The sequence below is a fragment of the Pituophis catenifer genome, unplaced genomic scaffold, assembly GCF_029215685.1.
Source record: "Pituophis catenifer annectens isolate HBS135680 unplaced genomic scaffold, rPitCat1.0.hap2 SCAF_1, whole genome shotgun sequence".
Taxonomy (NCBI): Eukaryota; Metazoa; Chordata; class Lepidosauria; order Squamata; family Colubridae; genus Pituophis; species Pituophis catenifer.
The window spans coordinates 321,178,005-321,196,133 of record NW_027256881.1 but is presented as its reverse complement, the minus strand read 5'-3'; the positions used below and the strand labels follow the sequence as shown (position 1 = coordinate 321,196,133).

Below are 18,129 nucleotides of genomic sequence, written 5' to 3'. Positions count from 1 at the left end.
CTGACTGACTTAGGGCCTTCAGCATATGCAACACAGGCTGGACCTCTTGAGTATGATTCTTCTCTATAACAGACAATTCTGTTCTTTCCTTTTCTGTTTCAGCTAGATGTCCCCAAGAACTATGGGATTGTCTGAGGTCTTAAATATGCTATCAGCATGGGGACACAGTGGCTCAGTGGCTAAGATGCTGAGCTTGTCGATTGAAAGGTTGGCAGTTCAGTTTGAATCCCTAGTGCCGCGTAACGGGGTGAGCTCCTGTTACTTGTCCCAGCTTCTGCCAACCTAGCAGTTCGAAAGCACGTAAAAAATGCAAGTAGAAAAATAGGGACTACCTTTGGTGAGAAGGTAACAGTGCTCCGTGCACCTTTGGCATTTAGTCCTGCCGGCCACGAAGACGTCTTCGGACAGCGGTGGCTCTTTGACTTTGAAACAGAGATGAGCACCCCCCCCCTAGAGTCGTGAACAATTAGCACATATGTGCAAGGGGAAACTTTACCTTTACCTTTATATACCACTAAAATATGATATATTTTTGATCTGAAATTCATGTTGTATACATGTGTGTAGGAGAAGAAAATATTGGACAGAACTTTCAGTTCTGAGTCTGGAAGAGAGATTGTGGGCTCCCTTGTGCACTTATAATGGCATCTCCAATTTATCCTCCCCAAAGAAACTGATTTATTTTCCATGACATTCCATGTTATTTTCTATGTTGCTTTCATACCACTGAAAAACAGATTGTGAATTATGTGGCCATAATTTGCAGCTAATCAAAACAGTTTCTTGTCTGTGGAGAGTTTTGATTTTGTCTGCAACTCTAATGGGCGAACACAGCAGCTGCTTCCAGCAATGGACATGCTCCATAACCAGACTGGGAATTGGGTGTAAACTTGTATCTTGATTGGATACCAAATACAGAAAAAAGTTCTTTCAAGATACACTTGGGTTAATTTAATACTCTCAATATGTTCCATAGAGCGCCAGCATAATTCAGAAGCAATGCATTAAACTAAGTATTTTTGGTATATGATCAAATTTTGTGCTTTTTTTTCTTAATACTTGCTGCTTTTTGGATTCACACTCTCCTCCTCCTCCTGTTTTCTAGTTTTCTAGTTTTAAATCAGGTATTTAAATCAGGTATTTCCCATATCTGAACGTTTAACAGAATGAATGCTTAAATCATTTATACTATTTATAATAGTATAAACTATTTTACGATATTTTACGAGAAGAGTCCTCCATTCCTCTAACCGCAATAAAATACCTTATGCCACCAGACTCCAAATTTTGGGTTAGACAACTTAGAACTATGCCAGTTATGGTCTGACCTAAGCACAGTACATAAAATTATCTGCCGCAATGTCCTTCCTGTCAATGACTATTTCAGCTTCAACCACAACAATACACAAGCAAATAATAGATACAAACTCAAGGTAAACCATTCCAAACTCGATTGCAGAAAATATGACTTCAGTAACAGAGTGGTCAATGCCTGGAATGCACTACCTGACTCTGTGGTTTCTTGCCCAAACCCCCAAAACTTTAACCTTAAACTGTCTACTGTTGACCTCACCCCATTCCTAAGAGGTCTGCAAGGAGTGTGCATAAGTGCACCAGCGTGCCTACCTTCCCTGTCCAAATATTCCTTTTTACTTACTCTTTTCATGTATTCAAATTATGTTTATACTTTTACCTGTTATCTTATGTATGCTTGACAAATAAACTTATAGATATCCCTATAGTTAAATATTGATAACAAAAAGAAAAACTACTTGGATCTGTTTAACAGTAAAGAAAAGTAGAATTAGAGCATAAGGTCAGGAGAAAAAATGGCTTAAATCATAATGTTTTGCTGGGGGGGGGGGAAGCACCAGAATGATACCAAAGTAGGTACTAGATACATGGATAAAAAATAAAAAGAATCCATGCTGGATAGGTTCAGGATTTTGTTTCCAAAAATCTGTAGCTCCAGATTTTAATTGTAGATACTCAAAGGCATGGTTGATTGCAACATTATATAGTCATCATGGTTAATCATTGATAATCATGCTGCCCATGATTTTGCCCAAACTATTTTTAAGTTATTTGAATCATTACCTTTTGAAGCTGATACGTGTGAAGTATATGCAGTGCTTTTTTATCTGTCTTGCAGCTCTCAGTTTATGTTATAATACATCCTCAAATCTGACTTCATATGATGTTTTCATATACATGTGTAAACTGACACAGAATGTGCCTGAGAATATGTGTGCTTTAGCATACATTTTGCCAAACTTCTTGCATTTTTCCCATTCTTGTATTCAGATTTTAGAGAAGCAGGGAGTGGTATGGAGAAAAGAGGAGTTTGCTGAATAGCAACTTTGTGGTTTTCATGATGAGGAGGCAAATCATGAAAAACCCAGAATATAAACTAGCTTTTTCTAACCAAGGAACCTGCATGTTGCTTCTCATCTTTTGCCTAAGATCAAGTATAGGTAGTCTTTGACTTAAAACCATTGGTTTAGCAACCTTTCAAAGTTACAATGGCACAGAAAAAATGACAACTGGCCGTCACATTTATGTCTGTCCCGGCATCCCCACGGTCATGTGATAAAAATTTGGATGCTTGGTAACCAGCATGTATTTATGATGGTTGCATCATCCCAAGGCCATGTGATCACCATTTGTGAGCTTCTCATCATCTTCTGACAAGCAAAGTCAATGGGAGAAGCTGGATTTGCTTAATGATGGAGTGGTTCACTTAACAGCCATGGCAAAAAAGGTTGTAAAATTGGGTGCAACTCACTTAACAACCACTTTGCTTAACAACAGAAATTCAGGTCTCAATTGTGGCCCTAACTAGAGGCCAACCTGTATAGCATGTGCAAGTGTAGTGTGGGTGTATAACTCCTCCTATCCTCATCCTCTATATACATAGCCTGCTAGCAAGGGATGATGGGAGCTATAGTCACACAGCAGGAGAAGACTCATTTTGGGGACAGGATGACTTAATAGGACTTTTGAATTCCAGAAAAGAGGCAACTCTCAACTCTGAAAGTATACATGGTTTGTTCCTTTACAAAAAATTGCAGGGAATTTTTTTTTATGTGACTAATTAAAGAACCAATAATGATGAATAAGGGTTTACAGGAGACTTCCCAGTAGCACAAGTTTACTTTGACTGTGAAGTCTTTTAGTTGTTTGCTGGTGGTTAGTACCAGCTCAGTATATATCCCGCTATTTCTCTCTCTGTTCATAATCTAAAAAGAAAATTAAGAATAATGGAAAAATCTAGTTTCTCAAAAAGTCGTTTTGTGAGGGCTTTGGAGAGGGCATATTCAGGAGACTTAGGTTGGCTATTTTCTTTATATAAAAACTTGCATGCTCTTTGTCTCAAGAACCCTGTGTAAATAGCAATAAAGTCATGCTCCAGTTATAGCAGTAAGTATAACTCAATAGCATTTGTTTTCAAGAAACACATGTGAAATAATGAAGGTTACCTGTAAGCATGGAGGTCAGAAGAGTAATAAAAACAATATGATATAAAAAACTGCTTGTTAAAGAACAAAGGCTTGAAGAGACAATCAGTGTTAAGGTCAGAGGAATATCAAGTCTTGATGAGTTTATAAAACTAAATGAGCTCATACGCTCTGCTGCATAGTTACCAATCAAAACTTTAATATTACCATCTGTTCTCAATCTCTCTCTCTCTCTCTCTCTCTCTCTCTCTCTCTCTCTCTCTCTCTCTCTCTTTTGTTCCCATTTAGGATTTAGTGTCTAGAAAGAAAGATAGTAAGGATTGCACCATGGCTCCGAGAAAAAGGAGTGGGCGAGGGATTTCTTTTATCTTCTGCTGCTTCCGAAGTAATGATCACCCAGAAATCACGTATCGGCTGCGGAATGACAGCAATTTCGCCCTGCAAACCATGGAGCCCGCATTACCCATGCCTCCGGTGGAGGAGCTGGATGTTATGTTTAGTGAGCTTGTGGTGAGTGATGGGATCATATTAAGTTGGTGGTGTTCAGAACTCAAAAATTGTCTCTAGCTGGGAGGAGTTGTCTTAAAATGTTAGGGAAAAGGTAGTGATGGTCCATCAAGAGTGCCTCAACTCATTCAAAGAAATGAAAATTTATCACATGTTTGCAAGATCTCAGTTATTTTTTTTAATATTGGGCAAATGATTGTGATAAACATAGCAAACTTTGTAACCTAGTGTGTGGTAATTTAGGAAATATTCTGTCCTGGGTTAGGAAGCGATGCATCAGATTGCGATAAACATAGCAAACTTTGTAACCTAGTGTGTGGTAATTTAGGAAATATTCTGCCCCAGATTAGGAAGAGATGCATATTTGGTTGATAAGTAACGATACTCTGTATTTTCCAAAAAATAAAACAGAAGTCGTGCATTTTTCTATTGCAAAGTACAGTTGTTGCATGTTCCTGACTAGGTTCGCACATTGAGTTAGATTACAATCCTTTAAAATGTGATTTGTTCACTAGGACATAATTGGCTGAGTCAATATATAAAAATAGGACATAAGCCACTATATAAATCACAGTGAGAAGATTTATACAACTAACCAAATCAGAAGCAAACAAATCACATTTTTGGTAGAGAATTCCATGGAAGATAATCATCAGACATGATTTCACAGGGGTGGCTTTTGGCTAATGTTTGAAACTGCTGCAGCAGTTAGACTGGATTCACAGAGCAAGCTGAGGCATAGTAAGGTTAGCTTTTGCTAAGCATATTGTATGAATTCAGCCATTGTGACTTCTGAATCATGGTTTAGGGCAGTGATGGTGAACCCATAACACATGTCAAAGGTGGTATGTCACAACATTTTGGGTAACATGCTAGTGCATACCAGGCAAGAACTATTCTTGAAAGCTTGCCTTGTTCTTGCATGATTTGGGGGGACGGCAAAGACCACACGAGAATGGGGTGTGCTTTCACCTGGTTTTCAAAAGCTGCAGAAGCAGAAGAAGAGGGTTTTCTGAAGCCGCCTCAAGAACAAAGACCTCCTGCAATCTGGAGCTGCCTCAGGTAGGCTGCAGGGGCCTGTCAGCGGGAAAGAGAATACTGCTTAGAAAGGTTCACCATCATTGGTTTAGAACTTCGTGTCATAGGAAACTAGCCAATTGTGTTCTGTTCAAGAAACCACAATTATATATTCAATGAAAACAATGGTTTAATATGACAGATGAAACCGATCATAGTAAGTGTCAAGAATGAATTAGCAACCTGTTCAGATAGCAGGTATAAGCCTAATAACCACAATGCAGCAGTCTCTGTACCAGAGATATTACATTCAATACATTTAAAACCATTCTATTAAAGAAAAATCTAGAAGTTTTGCAAATGCTGTTATGCCAATCTCCATACCAAAATGTGAGATTGTGCCAGTCCATCTCCAAATTAACTACCTGTTGTCAACCTCTTTGGAATGGCCTTTCCTTCCTTCTTCCTTCCACCCCAATGATGCCCTTGACGTGATGTCCCGGTGCCTGGAGGCCATGGGATCTGGATGGGGAGAAACAGGCTCAAACTCAACCCCTCCAAGACTGAGTGGCTGTGGCTTCCGGTGTCCCGGTATAGTCAGCTGGCGCCATCACTGACTATTGTGGGTGAGATCTTGGCCCCCACAGAGAGGGCTCGCAACTTGGGTGTTCTCCTGGTTGCACGGCTGTCTTTGGAAGAGCACATGACAGCCATGGCCAGGGGAGCTTTCTATCAGGTTCGCCTGATGCACCAGTTGCATCCCTTTCTGGACCGGGATGCCCGGCGCACAGTCACTCATGCCCTCGTCACATCCCATCTGGACTACTGCAACTCTCTCTACATGGGGCTTCCCTTGAAGAGCACTCGGAGGCTCCAGCTGGTCCAGAATGTGGCTGCGCGGGTGGTTATGGGTGCGACTCAGTGCGCCCATATAACACCCCTCCTGCGCGAGCTGCACTGCTTCCCGTTGGTCTTCCGAGTGCGATTCAAGGTGTTGGTCACCACCTTTAAAGCGCTCCATGGCTTAGGACCGGGATACATACGAGACTGCCTTCTGCCATCAACAACCTCCCATCAGCCAATATGCTCCCATAGAGAGGGGCTCCTCAGGGTGCCATCGGCCAAACAATGCCGACTGGCGACACCCAGGGGGAGAGCCTTCTCTGTGGGGGCACCAGCCCTTTGGAATGAGCTGTCCCTAGAGCTTCGTCTTAGCCCCGACCTGCGTACTTTTCGCCGTGCCCTAAAGACCTTCCTGTTTCAGCAAGCCGGACTGGCCTAATATGAATTTTAAGTGAGTGTATGTCTGTTTTAATTTGAGGGCCAAATTGTATATATTTGTTTTAATTGGTTTTAAATTTTATAAATTCATGTGTTTTAATGTGGCTGTACACCGCCCTGAGTCCCCTGGGAGAAGGGCAGTATAGAAATCCAATAAACTCTAAACACTCTAAACTCTTTTTCTTGTTTTGGTTCAGTGAAAGCTAACTTCATTTTTTTAAAGTAAGTTGTTGGCATTATCATGTAATGCCTATCTTTTCTCTTTAACTGATGTATGGCTCAGTTGAATGTTGCATTTCAACATTAATTAAATGGTTTGGAAACTCCTTCAGCCCCCTTATAAGCTTACTGCATAACAGAAAATGACCCACTATTAAAAAGGAGCAAAATATATCTTGGTAGCATTGCTATACCCACTGACATTCTGCAATTCCTTGGCCTCTCTGGCAGGCAAGCAGGTCTATTTTGCTTATATAGGAATATATTTAATTGCCTAGGCTCAGACAGAAGAGATGACTTGAACATTGTTCTGTCCCCGTCTCACACATGCACACAAACAGACAGCCGGGGGTTAAATAAACTGGCAGACAACCAATTCTTCCGATAAGAGGCTTGGCAGCAACCCAGTAACTGCTTGCCAAGAACTTTACTCATAAACAAGATACACACAGTTCAAGAATTGTCCAGTCCGTAATTAAATCCAAGGCAGATAATGCTGTTTCCAAAGATGCAATGTGACTCGATAGTAGTTAGTTTTGTCTGTCACAGAGTCTGAATGGCCACCTCACCTCCTTTTATACCCTGTGGGGTGTGGTCCAGTGACTCAGCTTAATCTCTGGCACGCCTCTTCTTCTGTTGCGCGCGCTTATCTCTGCAACGCTGCCGAGGATCCAGCCAAGACTCATCTCCCTCATTACTGTCCACATGTGGCTGCGTGGACGTACTTGGCCCTGGGCCTATCTCTTGCCCTTCGGCGGACACCGAAGGCATTGCCAGAGAGGAGGGGCCTGGAGAGGGAGGCCTGGCCAACTCCTCTCCTTCACTCTCGGAGTCCTCTCCTGCCGTGACACAGGCTCAGGTAACGGAGCCACAACAAACATGTTCAAAAACACTGAAAACCTCTTTGACAGACACTCTTAGTCAAACAAATTAACTGGTAACATTGGAAATCTGATTTTTTTTTTAATTTGATTTATATGCCGCCCTTCTCCGGAGACTCAGGGTGACTTACAATGCGTTAAGCAATAGCCTTCATACTTTTGTATATTTATACAAAGTCAGCTTATTGCCCCCACAGACTGGGTCCTAATTTACCTACCTTAGAAAGGATGGAAGGCTGAGTCAATCTTGAGCCTGGTGAGATTCGAACTTACAGTAATTGCAGACAGCTGGTGTTAATCACAATGCTATCAGCCTGCTGAGCCACCATTAGAATAAGATAACTTTTGATATAGGGATTTAATATTTCCACTTCTGCTTAACTTTGTGTTAAGCATGTTGAGATTTTGAGAATAGGAAAAAAGGAAAGAAAAGACAGCTTTAGAGAAAAATTTCCTCTGTATTTGGACTCAGTTGAAAGAACTACTCACTAGTAATAAAAAAAAATGTTAGCCACTTCAGGAAAGAAGCTTAAATATACAGTGAAAGCATGTTTGACAAATTTGAATTATGAATTCCCCTTCCCCAATAACATTCAATGTATCTAGAATATAAATGTATCTTCACCCTCATTTAGCAACTGCCTGGTTTAACAATGGTTCATAGTTACAATGGTGATGAAAAAGTAACTTTAAGATCAATTCTCCATTTATGATCTTCATAGACTGTAAAGCAAAGAAAACCTGAAGTAAAATTATAAACAGTCATTGAGATCACTTGGCAATTGCTTTGTTTAATGACCAAATTGCCAATCTCAGTTTTAGTCACTAAAAAAAGACTGCCTGTATTTTCAAACCAAAACTTGATAGCTTTGTCATTTACTAAGGGAACACAATAAAGGAACACAGATAGAAGGACTATTACTTTACAAATATTGTTAAGATTACGCTGAATTTAATTTTAATTTAATTTTAATTTTAATTAAATCAAAATATTTAAGATAGGAGCTGACAACCTAACACAAGGAGCAGGAATTTTATAACCACTCAGAAAAAAAAAAGAACAGTAAGAAAACAGGAATGAAAATAGAGAACGAAAATAAGAATAAAGTTTCACCTCATTATCATGATCATCAGCATTTCAGCTCCTGCCAAATTCTCTTGTGTATTATGTAACACAGAGATCCTATATTAGCACATTTTAGGAAACCCTGAATTTTAAACAGATAGACAAAAACCTTAACTGGGAGACTTGTAATTCTTCCAAAACAGCCAAATGAAAACTGAATATGTTAATATAAAATAATTACTATACAGTATGTGTGAGGCAAAGAGGAAGAGAAATCTAGGGTGGAAGATTGAATGGAATGCCTGAACATCTGAGGAGGATCATTGCGCATTACAATATTTTCTTTTTTATCCTATCTCTGTTTATATAAATTTATATTTTGCTGTTTTCCCTGAAACACAAGTGGGTATCTTTAGGTATGCAGGCAACATGATGGTCTTGGATGACTCCTATCAACCACACTTTTCCTGCCCTTTAATCCTCCCAGGCTGCTATGGCTGCCAAAAACTGCATTAGGGAGGGGACATTCTGCAGGGAAGATGTGACACACATGTCTTTTTGTATAGCATATTTCTTGGTGGGCTATTATGCCTCTGAATGAGGATGATAAGTGTAGTGTTCATTTCTGTTATTTGGAGCCCAAAAGTGGCCTCGTATATAAACTCATGTTGATGCTTTTTTCTCCTGAAAACTCAATTGCTTATAATATTGAAGTGATACACTTGAAACATACAAATCCTTGGGCTACCTTCCTAAGTATACTATATTTGATGAAGAATCAATTCATATTTGACCAAACTCAAGAATACTCCCAACCAGGTATAATTCTAAAAATCTGAACATCAGAAACAAGGTTGCAATTGGAATGGTGAAATTACGATCAGAGCACAAAAACACATTCATAGAATAATTTTGAAACAGCCTAATTGTTCATGTATGGTTAGAAACTCAGAAAGAGGAGACATAGCTTATTTCATCAAACTTTCCCTGTTGTCTTGTATTTTTTGGAAGTGGGAAGAAAAAAATGGCTACAGTCACCTAAACCCAAGAGTCATCTCGGGAGCATCTACACCAACTGTGGATAGGTTCTGGAGCTGAGCCCACTGGGGATTCCTCCCCTCTTTATCAGCCTCTGCTTCCCCAGAACCCTTCAGGTGCATTTTCTTTCATCCTTCCTCCCATTGTGGCACCAAATGAGAGGAGCAATCGCACCAGCTGCAGCTACAGCATCTCATGACTGAGGAGTAGGAGAAAGGCACGGCAGGTGTGAAATGGCGGGGCAAAGCATGGGAATGATCTGTTCTTGGCCAACAGTAGCTCTTCTGGGAGTTCCATGGCTCAGCTTGGCCACCCACTAATGAGCACTGCTGCTGGCCCAACAGAACTTGCTCCCCCACTCTAGCTAGACCCATTGAAAATGCAGGCTGAGCCAAGTGCAAGAATATTATTGGCTTGATCTGTGATGGTCTTCCCTGAGAAGTTGGACTGGGAAAAACTAGAGAGTGATTCCTGCTCACGGTGATGTCAGTGGACTGGGCCAAGCATGGGATTGATCTCTGCTTGGCTAGCAATAACACTTGTTGGGGTTGGCTGGTCAAATGGGAACTGTTCCACTGCTACCTTTAGTCAGAAGCACTATTAGTGCTCTGGGGATCATTCTTTCACTTTGCATAGCAAGCTTGGCTGAAATATCATCTGGGAGGATATAGAAGAAGTTCCTCTTTCTCCTTGGCAGGGCTTGAAACCATTTGTCTGAATGACCCCTTTTCTGTGCAAGTCAAAGTTTCTGTTCTCTGTTCTTATCACTTTTGCTTAAAACACAGAGACAGACTGACAGACACACACACACACGTATTAATTTCATGAGCTAGATTACTATTATGAATATGTTACTGATACATTTGTGAAAGTAAATGTCATTGATCACAATGGGACATACATTTGAGGAAATGTTCTTGTTACAGCTGATATCCTATCTTTCCTTGTGATGAGGATCAAGGTTGGTATGTGTAGAATCTGTAAACAATCCCACCCAGCACTATTTGCTAACTTTTGTGAAATTAAGACTGCCTTCAGATCAGAATTGCACTAAAGCATATGTATAAAGAAGTATGAAAGGTAATAAAACTCTGAACATATATTGATTTTCAGTTCTTCTTGTTCCATCTATTCATAAAACAGGGCTTTAATAAAAGGCATGCACATCCAATCATCAAAAAATTTTGTTTAAAGTGAAAGCATATGATCATTTTGATTTCCAGTTATGCTTCAAAAACTCAGGAAATCAGAGCATCAGTACTGTATATCACACCACACAAGTAGTCATAAAAGACTTTGGTTAATCTCATACTTTCTTATGAATCTACATGTCAAAGTCCACCTTGAGCAAAGGAGAATAGCATCTCCAGAGACAGATACTCAAGAGCTTCACTTTCCCCCACTCATTTGATAGTGATGTAACGCTGGCCTGGGTGCAGCTCTCACCCACTGCTTATTAACCTTTCTGGCTTTCAGAGCAAGCAGCTGCCCTGTCTTAGTTCCTCCTGCGGAATTGCCAATGCAAGTCAAGTCCAAGCATGTCATTAAAAGCTGTATGTTCACAGGCAAAGTAATGTTCCTCTTGTACCAAGCTGAATGGCTGCCATGACTGGCCATTAAGCCCTTTCTGGCACTTGTAGACCCCAGACTCCCACCAAGGGGGAGGCTGCCTCATCCCTGTCGTCTGTCAGGATTTGGTCTGTTCGTAGGGGAAGACTCTTTCACAAAAGGCAGCCAGGCTTGGCTCGGCCTTTGTTGCATTTCCCAGCTGCTCCATATGGTTTGGGTTGCCTGGGCAACCTACAGGCCTTTTCCTGATTTGGCATGGGGCCCGCCTTGTTGACGTCCAGCATCTCCTATCCAATTAATGACATTGCCAGACTTAAAGGCAGAAGTGGAGATGGTGGGTGAGTGTCAGAGGCAAAGCCATGACCTAAGCAAAACTATCTGATCTCTGGGCAGTTGCCAAGCGAATTTGGCAATACTTGGTAAACCTGGGTTTGAAAGACTTCTTTGCCCTTCTCCCTCATGCTCCCCTCCCCATTTCCTTGCTGCCCCACTTGGCTGAAGCTTTTACATGATGCTCCTGATTCATTTGTCCATCAAACAATGAGCGGGATTTACTTCTGGTCCAGTTAACTTTTCTTTAGCCCTATTTGGAAATGCAAACAGCATCTTGTCTATAGCCTAATGGGGACGGGTTGAACTCAGACTAATTTACTCTATTGCATCCAAGCTGAATTCCACCAACAAAGGAACAAACTGGGGAGACAAGATGCCCAAAGCAGAGAACTTGCTCTGTTGCAGTTCGTTTTTCTGCTGCCATCGCAAAATTCTGCATGACAAAACACCCGGCCTTGTCTTCTAGCTCCATCCAGGTAGCAGATTTCCAACGGAAGAAGTAATTTTCTCCCTAGGACAATGGAAAATGCATGGGTTAAAAACAACCAGAGCTCAAGGACAGAAATGTGGGGGGGAAAACCAAGTGCAAAAGTTGTTGGCATAAAAAACAGTATATGTCTGCAAAGTTATTGTTATTGCTGTTACCTGAATTTATATAAAAATGGCCATGGTGCAGCAAAACAATATAAACAATGAAATGAAATGAAATCCTTTATGGTAAATATATAAAACAATAACATCCTGCATAGTAAACAATAAACATTAAAACATTCAATGAAAATAACAAGAACAAGTAATACTCTGATAGTTTAACTAAATTAGTAAATAATTAGCTGTAAACAAACTCACAATCTCACTCCTGAAATTCATTGTGCAAATCCCTCCAAATAAGATCAATCTTCGGTGCTTTCCCTTTGGTATTTGCTCATCACGCTGGGCCATCTGGCTCACAAGCCTGTAGCTTTTTAGGACCTGTAGCTCTTTAGGTATTGTTAAACTACCGTTTTATCTAACTTTTATCTTTAATCTTTATCTCTGCTAAATTTAATTTAATTTCTATGCAGCTAAATTTAGGAAAGGTAAAGATTAAAAATAATTGCTACATAAAATTGCATATTTATGTATCACTTCCTTGTACCTTCCAAATTATTTTGTACAGGAAGAGCAGTCCTTGACTTTCAACCACAATTGAACCCAAAATTTCTGTTGTTAAGTGAGACAGTTATTAAGTGAGTTTTGCTCCATTTTATGATCTTTTCTGCCACAATTGTTCAGTGAATCACTGCAGTGGTTAAGTTAGTAACACAAATGTTACATGACTCTGGCTTCCCCATTGGCTTCACTTGTCAGAAGATCAGAAAAAGTGATCACATGACCCCAGGACACTGCAACCGTCCTAAATATGAACCAGTTGCCAAACTTCTGAATTTTGATCATGTGACCACAGAGATGCTGCAATACCAACCAGTCATAAATATGAAAAACAGTCTTTTCATCTTTTTCAGTGCCATTTTAACTTTGGTCACTAAATCAGGGGTCTCAAACCTTGGCAACTTTAAGACTTGTGGACTTCAACTCCCAGAATTCCTCAGCCAGCTTTGCCCACAGAGGAATTCCCCCAGAGGAATTCTGGGAGTTGAAGTCCACAAGTCTTAAAGTTGCCAAGGTTTGAGACCCCTGCACTAAATGATTAGTTGTAAGTCAAGGACTACCTGTAAACCATTTCTAATAGGGTTCTATTTGTTTCTTTTATTATTCTAAAAGAGAAAATAAACTACAGTATTGAGAAACAAAGGGAAATGATGACTAGGAATAACTAAGCAGAAGCGATAATTTTGCCAGACATTTTGTTTTTATTGATGCAGGTGTAATGTTTGTCTCCATAATCCTTTTAGATGATGACGGTAGGCAGGCACTTAGCTCTGTTTTTCCCCCACAAAAAAAAAAAAAACTTCAAGTGCTGTCAGCTATGTTTACTTTAACTCATAAATAACACCACGTGAGATACATTCATTTTATCCTTCAAATTATCAAATTGATAGGGCACCTCAGGGCTGTTTCACAGGGCATTGAGGTCTTTTTAAGAGTGCTTGAAATGAACCAAATAGAAGTCAAGAAAAAGTCAGTTAACATCTTCTTTATTTGCAAGTGGCAAAAATTATTTTTTTTAAACATTGCAAAGAAAAGTGTTGTATCTCTTATAGCAATATTTACAAGTTTTTGTGCAATTTTATCAGAATTGCAGCTTACTGGAATACTACCACCTTTGTTGCTGAAAATCCCAGGATAACATTTACTGAATAAACCACAAGACCAGGGGTGGGCTTCAAAAACTTTAGCAAGGGGTTCTCTGCCCGGTTTCTGAGTGGGCATGGCCATGGTGAGCGTGGCCTAGACGGCATCCTGCACCATGGCGGGGTGGGCATTTTTGCCCTCCCCAGCCTCCGGAGGCTTTCCTGGAGCCTCCAGGAAGGCGAAAACAGCCTCTCCAGGCTCCGGAGGCCCTTCCCGAACTTCCGGTAGGCCCATTTTTCATCCTCCCCGAGCCTCTGTGCACGCCTTGCACTTACCTGCATCCAAAACGGGCTGCGTGGGGACTCCGGGGAGGGGAGGGGCGGAGTGAGTGGGGCCAGCCAGGAGTGGGATTTGGGGGTTCTCCGAACTGCACAGAATCTTAGCTAGAGGTTCTCCCAAACCCCTGCGAACCCCCAGCAGCCCACCCCTGCACAAGACCCAGAATTCCTCAGCCAGCTTTGCTTGCTTTGGAGACCCCTGCTATATAGGATAGTGATTCTAGTCTTAAGAAGAAGCAATTCCTCACAGACCTGGAATCTTTTAGTTCTTGGTATCACACTCACTTGCCATTACTTTATTTTTTAAAATTAGCCTACATGTCTACACATGTCAGTTAATTACTTCTTGCATATTGATGAGTTGCAGATCCAAGAGTCTCTTTTCTTCTATTTCATGAAAGCTTCCTTGTGATCTGGAGATGATTTCTCTTTGCCACAGGTGACTAGACAAATATATGTGTACAAGCTCAACCACAACCAATTATTATTTTTTTCTGTCTGTCTGGTTTCCCCCACCAGTTTGAGAAATTTACAAGGCACTCTTAGCCTGTACAGGTAATCCTCAATTTACAACCACAATTGAACCTAGAATTTATGTTGCTAAGTAAGAGAGATTTATTAAGTGAGTTTTGTCCCATTTTACGACTTTTCTTGCCACATTTATTAAGTGAATCACTACAGTTGTTAAATTAGTAACATGGTTGTTAAGCAAATCTGGCTTTCCCATTGACTTTGCTTGTCAGAAGGTCACAAAAGATGATCATATGACCCCAGGACAATGCAACCGTTATAAATACGAACCAGTTGTGAAGCATCCAAATGTAAATCACGTGACCATGGAATCCTGCAATGGTCATTAGTGTGAAAAATAGTCATGTCACTTTTTTTCAGTGCTGTTGTAACTTTGAACAGTCACTAAATGAACTGTTGTAAGTGGAGGACTACACTGCACTTACTTATGTTGCTTACTAGATACAAGAAATTCACCTAGCTCCAGTTTTGGTCATGTAAAAGCCATTCGGGGTTGATTTTGTTGCTGTTTTTTAAAAGCAACCAATCATGTGTATGCTGTGTTTGAACAATGCTTATTGATGTGGAAAGATGATACCGAAACAATATCATGGAATTAATGTACAGTCTTTTTTATATCTTTGATTTTTGCCTCATCTTGTGAGGACCTGCCACAACAAAGTTTTCTGTGCTGTGGTCATTCAGTTAGCATCACTAAGGGAGAGGTTCTTAATGCGTCTTTAAGAAGTGGTTGGTTTCTGCCACTTCACAAACTGATTTTGATCATCTGCCAGCTTTACTTACATCAGCAGCATTAGGCTCCTCAAAGAGAGTAATTAACGTCTGGGAAAAATACAAGAGTGAAGAGGGATGGGCAATTTAAAAAAAAAAAACATAAAAGTTTTGGGTAAAAGAGAAAGCCCCAAACTGGTTTGAAATAGTTGTTTACTTTTTGTGAAACCATCTCTTTCTCTTTTCCTTCAATTCTAACACTGAAGTCATTTGAACTTCAAGCGTGCAAGCAAGCGTGCTTCTACTAATAGAGGCTTATTACTTAGGAATGGGCAAACCGACTATTCTCCATTAAATAGTATGTTTCATGTCCATATATAACATAATAAGGTTACATTTTAAGAAAGGTTGCAAATAATTTTATATTTTATTGTAATGAATATGCATTCACTTGAGAATATTATTTTGGAAAATAAGAAGCAGGACACCCAGTCGCCCAAAGTAATTCAGACTAATTCAATTAAAAAATGTTTCCTTCTCTCATCCCTTCTATTTTTTTATTTCTATATTCCAAATTACAGAATAAAAGTAATATTGGTATCACTAAGTGGAAAAGTAATCCTATTCTTCCATAAGAAAACAATTTACTCAGTGCTGCTCAATAACCATGTTGCTGAAATAAGGTGTTTTTCACATTTAAGTTATGACCATATAATGCAAGGTTGGATCAAAAATCGTAAGATTTGTGGAAATATTCATCCCCTTTTCTATGCTATAGTTTGTTTTATGGTTGCCTTGTTGCTATGTTAGTTCATCTTCTTCCCTTCTAGAATCAAAGCCAGGAAATTTTGTTGGCTTCTCGGATGATCCTGTAGATTGCATTAAAAAAAAAGAATCAAATCCTCTTATACTTCCATCTAATTTATTTTACTTTTCTTTATTTTTATGCTGTTCGGCAGAAATTCAGTTTTTCCTCCTAATTCTGGACAGCTTTGTAAGAAGGTTAGGCAGCCAAGGAATTCTAGAACGAATGCCTAAAACCTCTTGAGCTTGTTCCAGTGTAAGCTGAAAAACTAAATGTGGAAGTGAATTTCCTGAGTCTTGAAAGTTAATAATTTCCTGACTTCTGGGGCTAAAAGTATGGCAGGAAGATCTAATAGCCCATATTTAAAACATACCAGTTCCTCATAATGGAAAAATTGGCAAACAGGAGTATTAACAATCTCTATATGTAGGAAAAGATATGTCAATTATGTGTAGACTGAATGCAGCCACCAATCTGGGATATTCGTTTTTTGCTTTATTCTTCAAAATGGTAATCACAATTTCTCCAGGACTGCAAAGGACTGAAATTATTTGCTTAGAATGAAAAAGCCTCTTCTGAAATAATTGATTCCTACTGCAAGACTAATTTAGAAATGTTAAATTCTTGCTAGAATAATTAAGAAGGTATTTTATTTACTTCTGAGCTCACTCACACAACAGATCAGCCAGTTGTGTATGCGTGTTTGTCATTTCTTTCTTTTACCCAATCTCCAATCATACCCAAAGAACAAATAGCAAATCGCCTACGAAGCTAGTTGCCAATTGGCATCTTCTGCTCACTAATTAGTCTGTTTCATGATTGTTAATTGAAGCTGCATGTATGGAGTTTGTGTGCTGATTGCTTTAGGGATTTAGCCACAGAATTTCAAACATGAGGATAAATAAATAGAAAGCTACATTACTGTATGCTTTCTTTACAAAAACACATTGCCTGTTTTCCTTGCAGGCAGTCCATATGGCCACCAGGTGTTTTTGTCACCAGCTTGAAATTCCTGCCAGTGACAATTTTCTACCCTCTATGCCAGTGTTTCTCAGTCTTGGCAACTTTGAGATGTGTGGACTTCAAGTCCTGGAATTCCTGATAGTTGAAGTCCATACTGTACATCTCAAAATTGTCAGGGTTGAGAAACACAGTTCTATGCATCTTATCTACTATATCAAAACCGGTACATCAGTCCAGGAAGCTTAATTTTGGATGTTAGAATTGCCGGTATGCAACATCTTGCATGGTCAACATAATTATTACATATAGTGATGGGTTAAAATGAGATTGCTCCAGGGGTGAAATCCAGCAGGTTCTGACAGGTTCTGGAGAACCGGTAGTGGAAATTTTGAGTAGTTCAGAGAACCGGCAAATACCACCTCTGGCTGGCCCCAGAGTGGGGTGGAAATGGAGATTTTGCAACATCCTTCCCCCAGGAGTGGGGAGGGAATGGAGATTTTGTAGTATCCTTCCCCTGCCACACCCACCAAGCCATGCCTACGGAACTGGTAGTTAAAAAAAAATAGATTTCACCACTGGACATTGCTCCCTTGTTTGACATTTCTGATCTGTGCCAAAAACACAATTTTCATGTGCTTTTAAAAAAAATTTAAAAAGCAGTGCCTTTTCCTTGTGCCCTTCATAGAGGGACTGCTTTATGTCAGGGTTCACCAATGTGCTCAATATTGTCCCCCAAAAGTCGAGGGATCTGTCCAAGAGGTCGTGGTTGTTATTTGAGATACTGTTAAAGTAGTATTTATTAAATTATTCTCATATACATGTAATAAATGATTGGGGCTCAATGAACAGTCTAAAAAGTCATGAAAGGGTTAATGAGCTTAAAGAGTTTTGAGACCTCTGCTTTATCTGAAAAGACTTTAACAGTAGTGGTTTCTCAAAGCCCAAATGAATCTTTGTTATTATATCTAAGTACTCTGATGAACACAGTGCAAGTAACTAGCAACCTATACTTTTCAGTGCTTATACTGAAGGGGATTTAAACTAGGAGTTTGGCCTTTTCAGTGGTAGCCCCCACATTGTGGAACATGTTTCCCCAAAAGATATGTTTGGATTCCACCATCTCCTAATTTAGGTAGACCTTAAAACCAACTTGTTTCATCAGGCTTTTAGACTTTAA

The 18,129-nt window shown here is 39.8% G+C and overlaps 1 protein-coding gene across 1 annotated transcript in view; it reads left to right on the top strand.

The window, feature by feature from the left end:
- Positions 1-18,129, top strand: part of DAAM1 (dishevelled associated activator of morphogenesis 1) — a 168,569-nt gene that overhangs the window by 69,937 nt on the left and 80,503 nt on the right. Inside the window, exon 2 of the mRNA XM_070931638.1 lies at positions 3,747-3,968. Within this exon, the coding sequence (XP_070787739.1) occupies positions 3,786-3,968 (183 nt within the window). The 5' untranslated portion in view covers positions 3,747-3,785. The remainder of the gene's footprint in view (positions 1-3,746; positions 3,969-18,129) is intronic.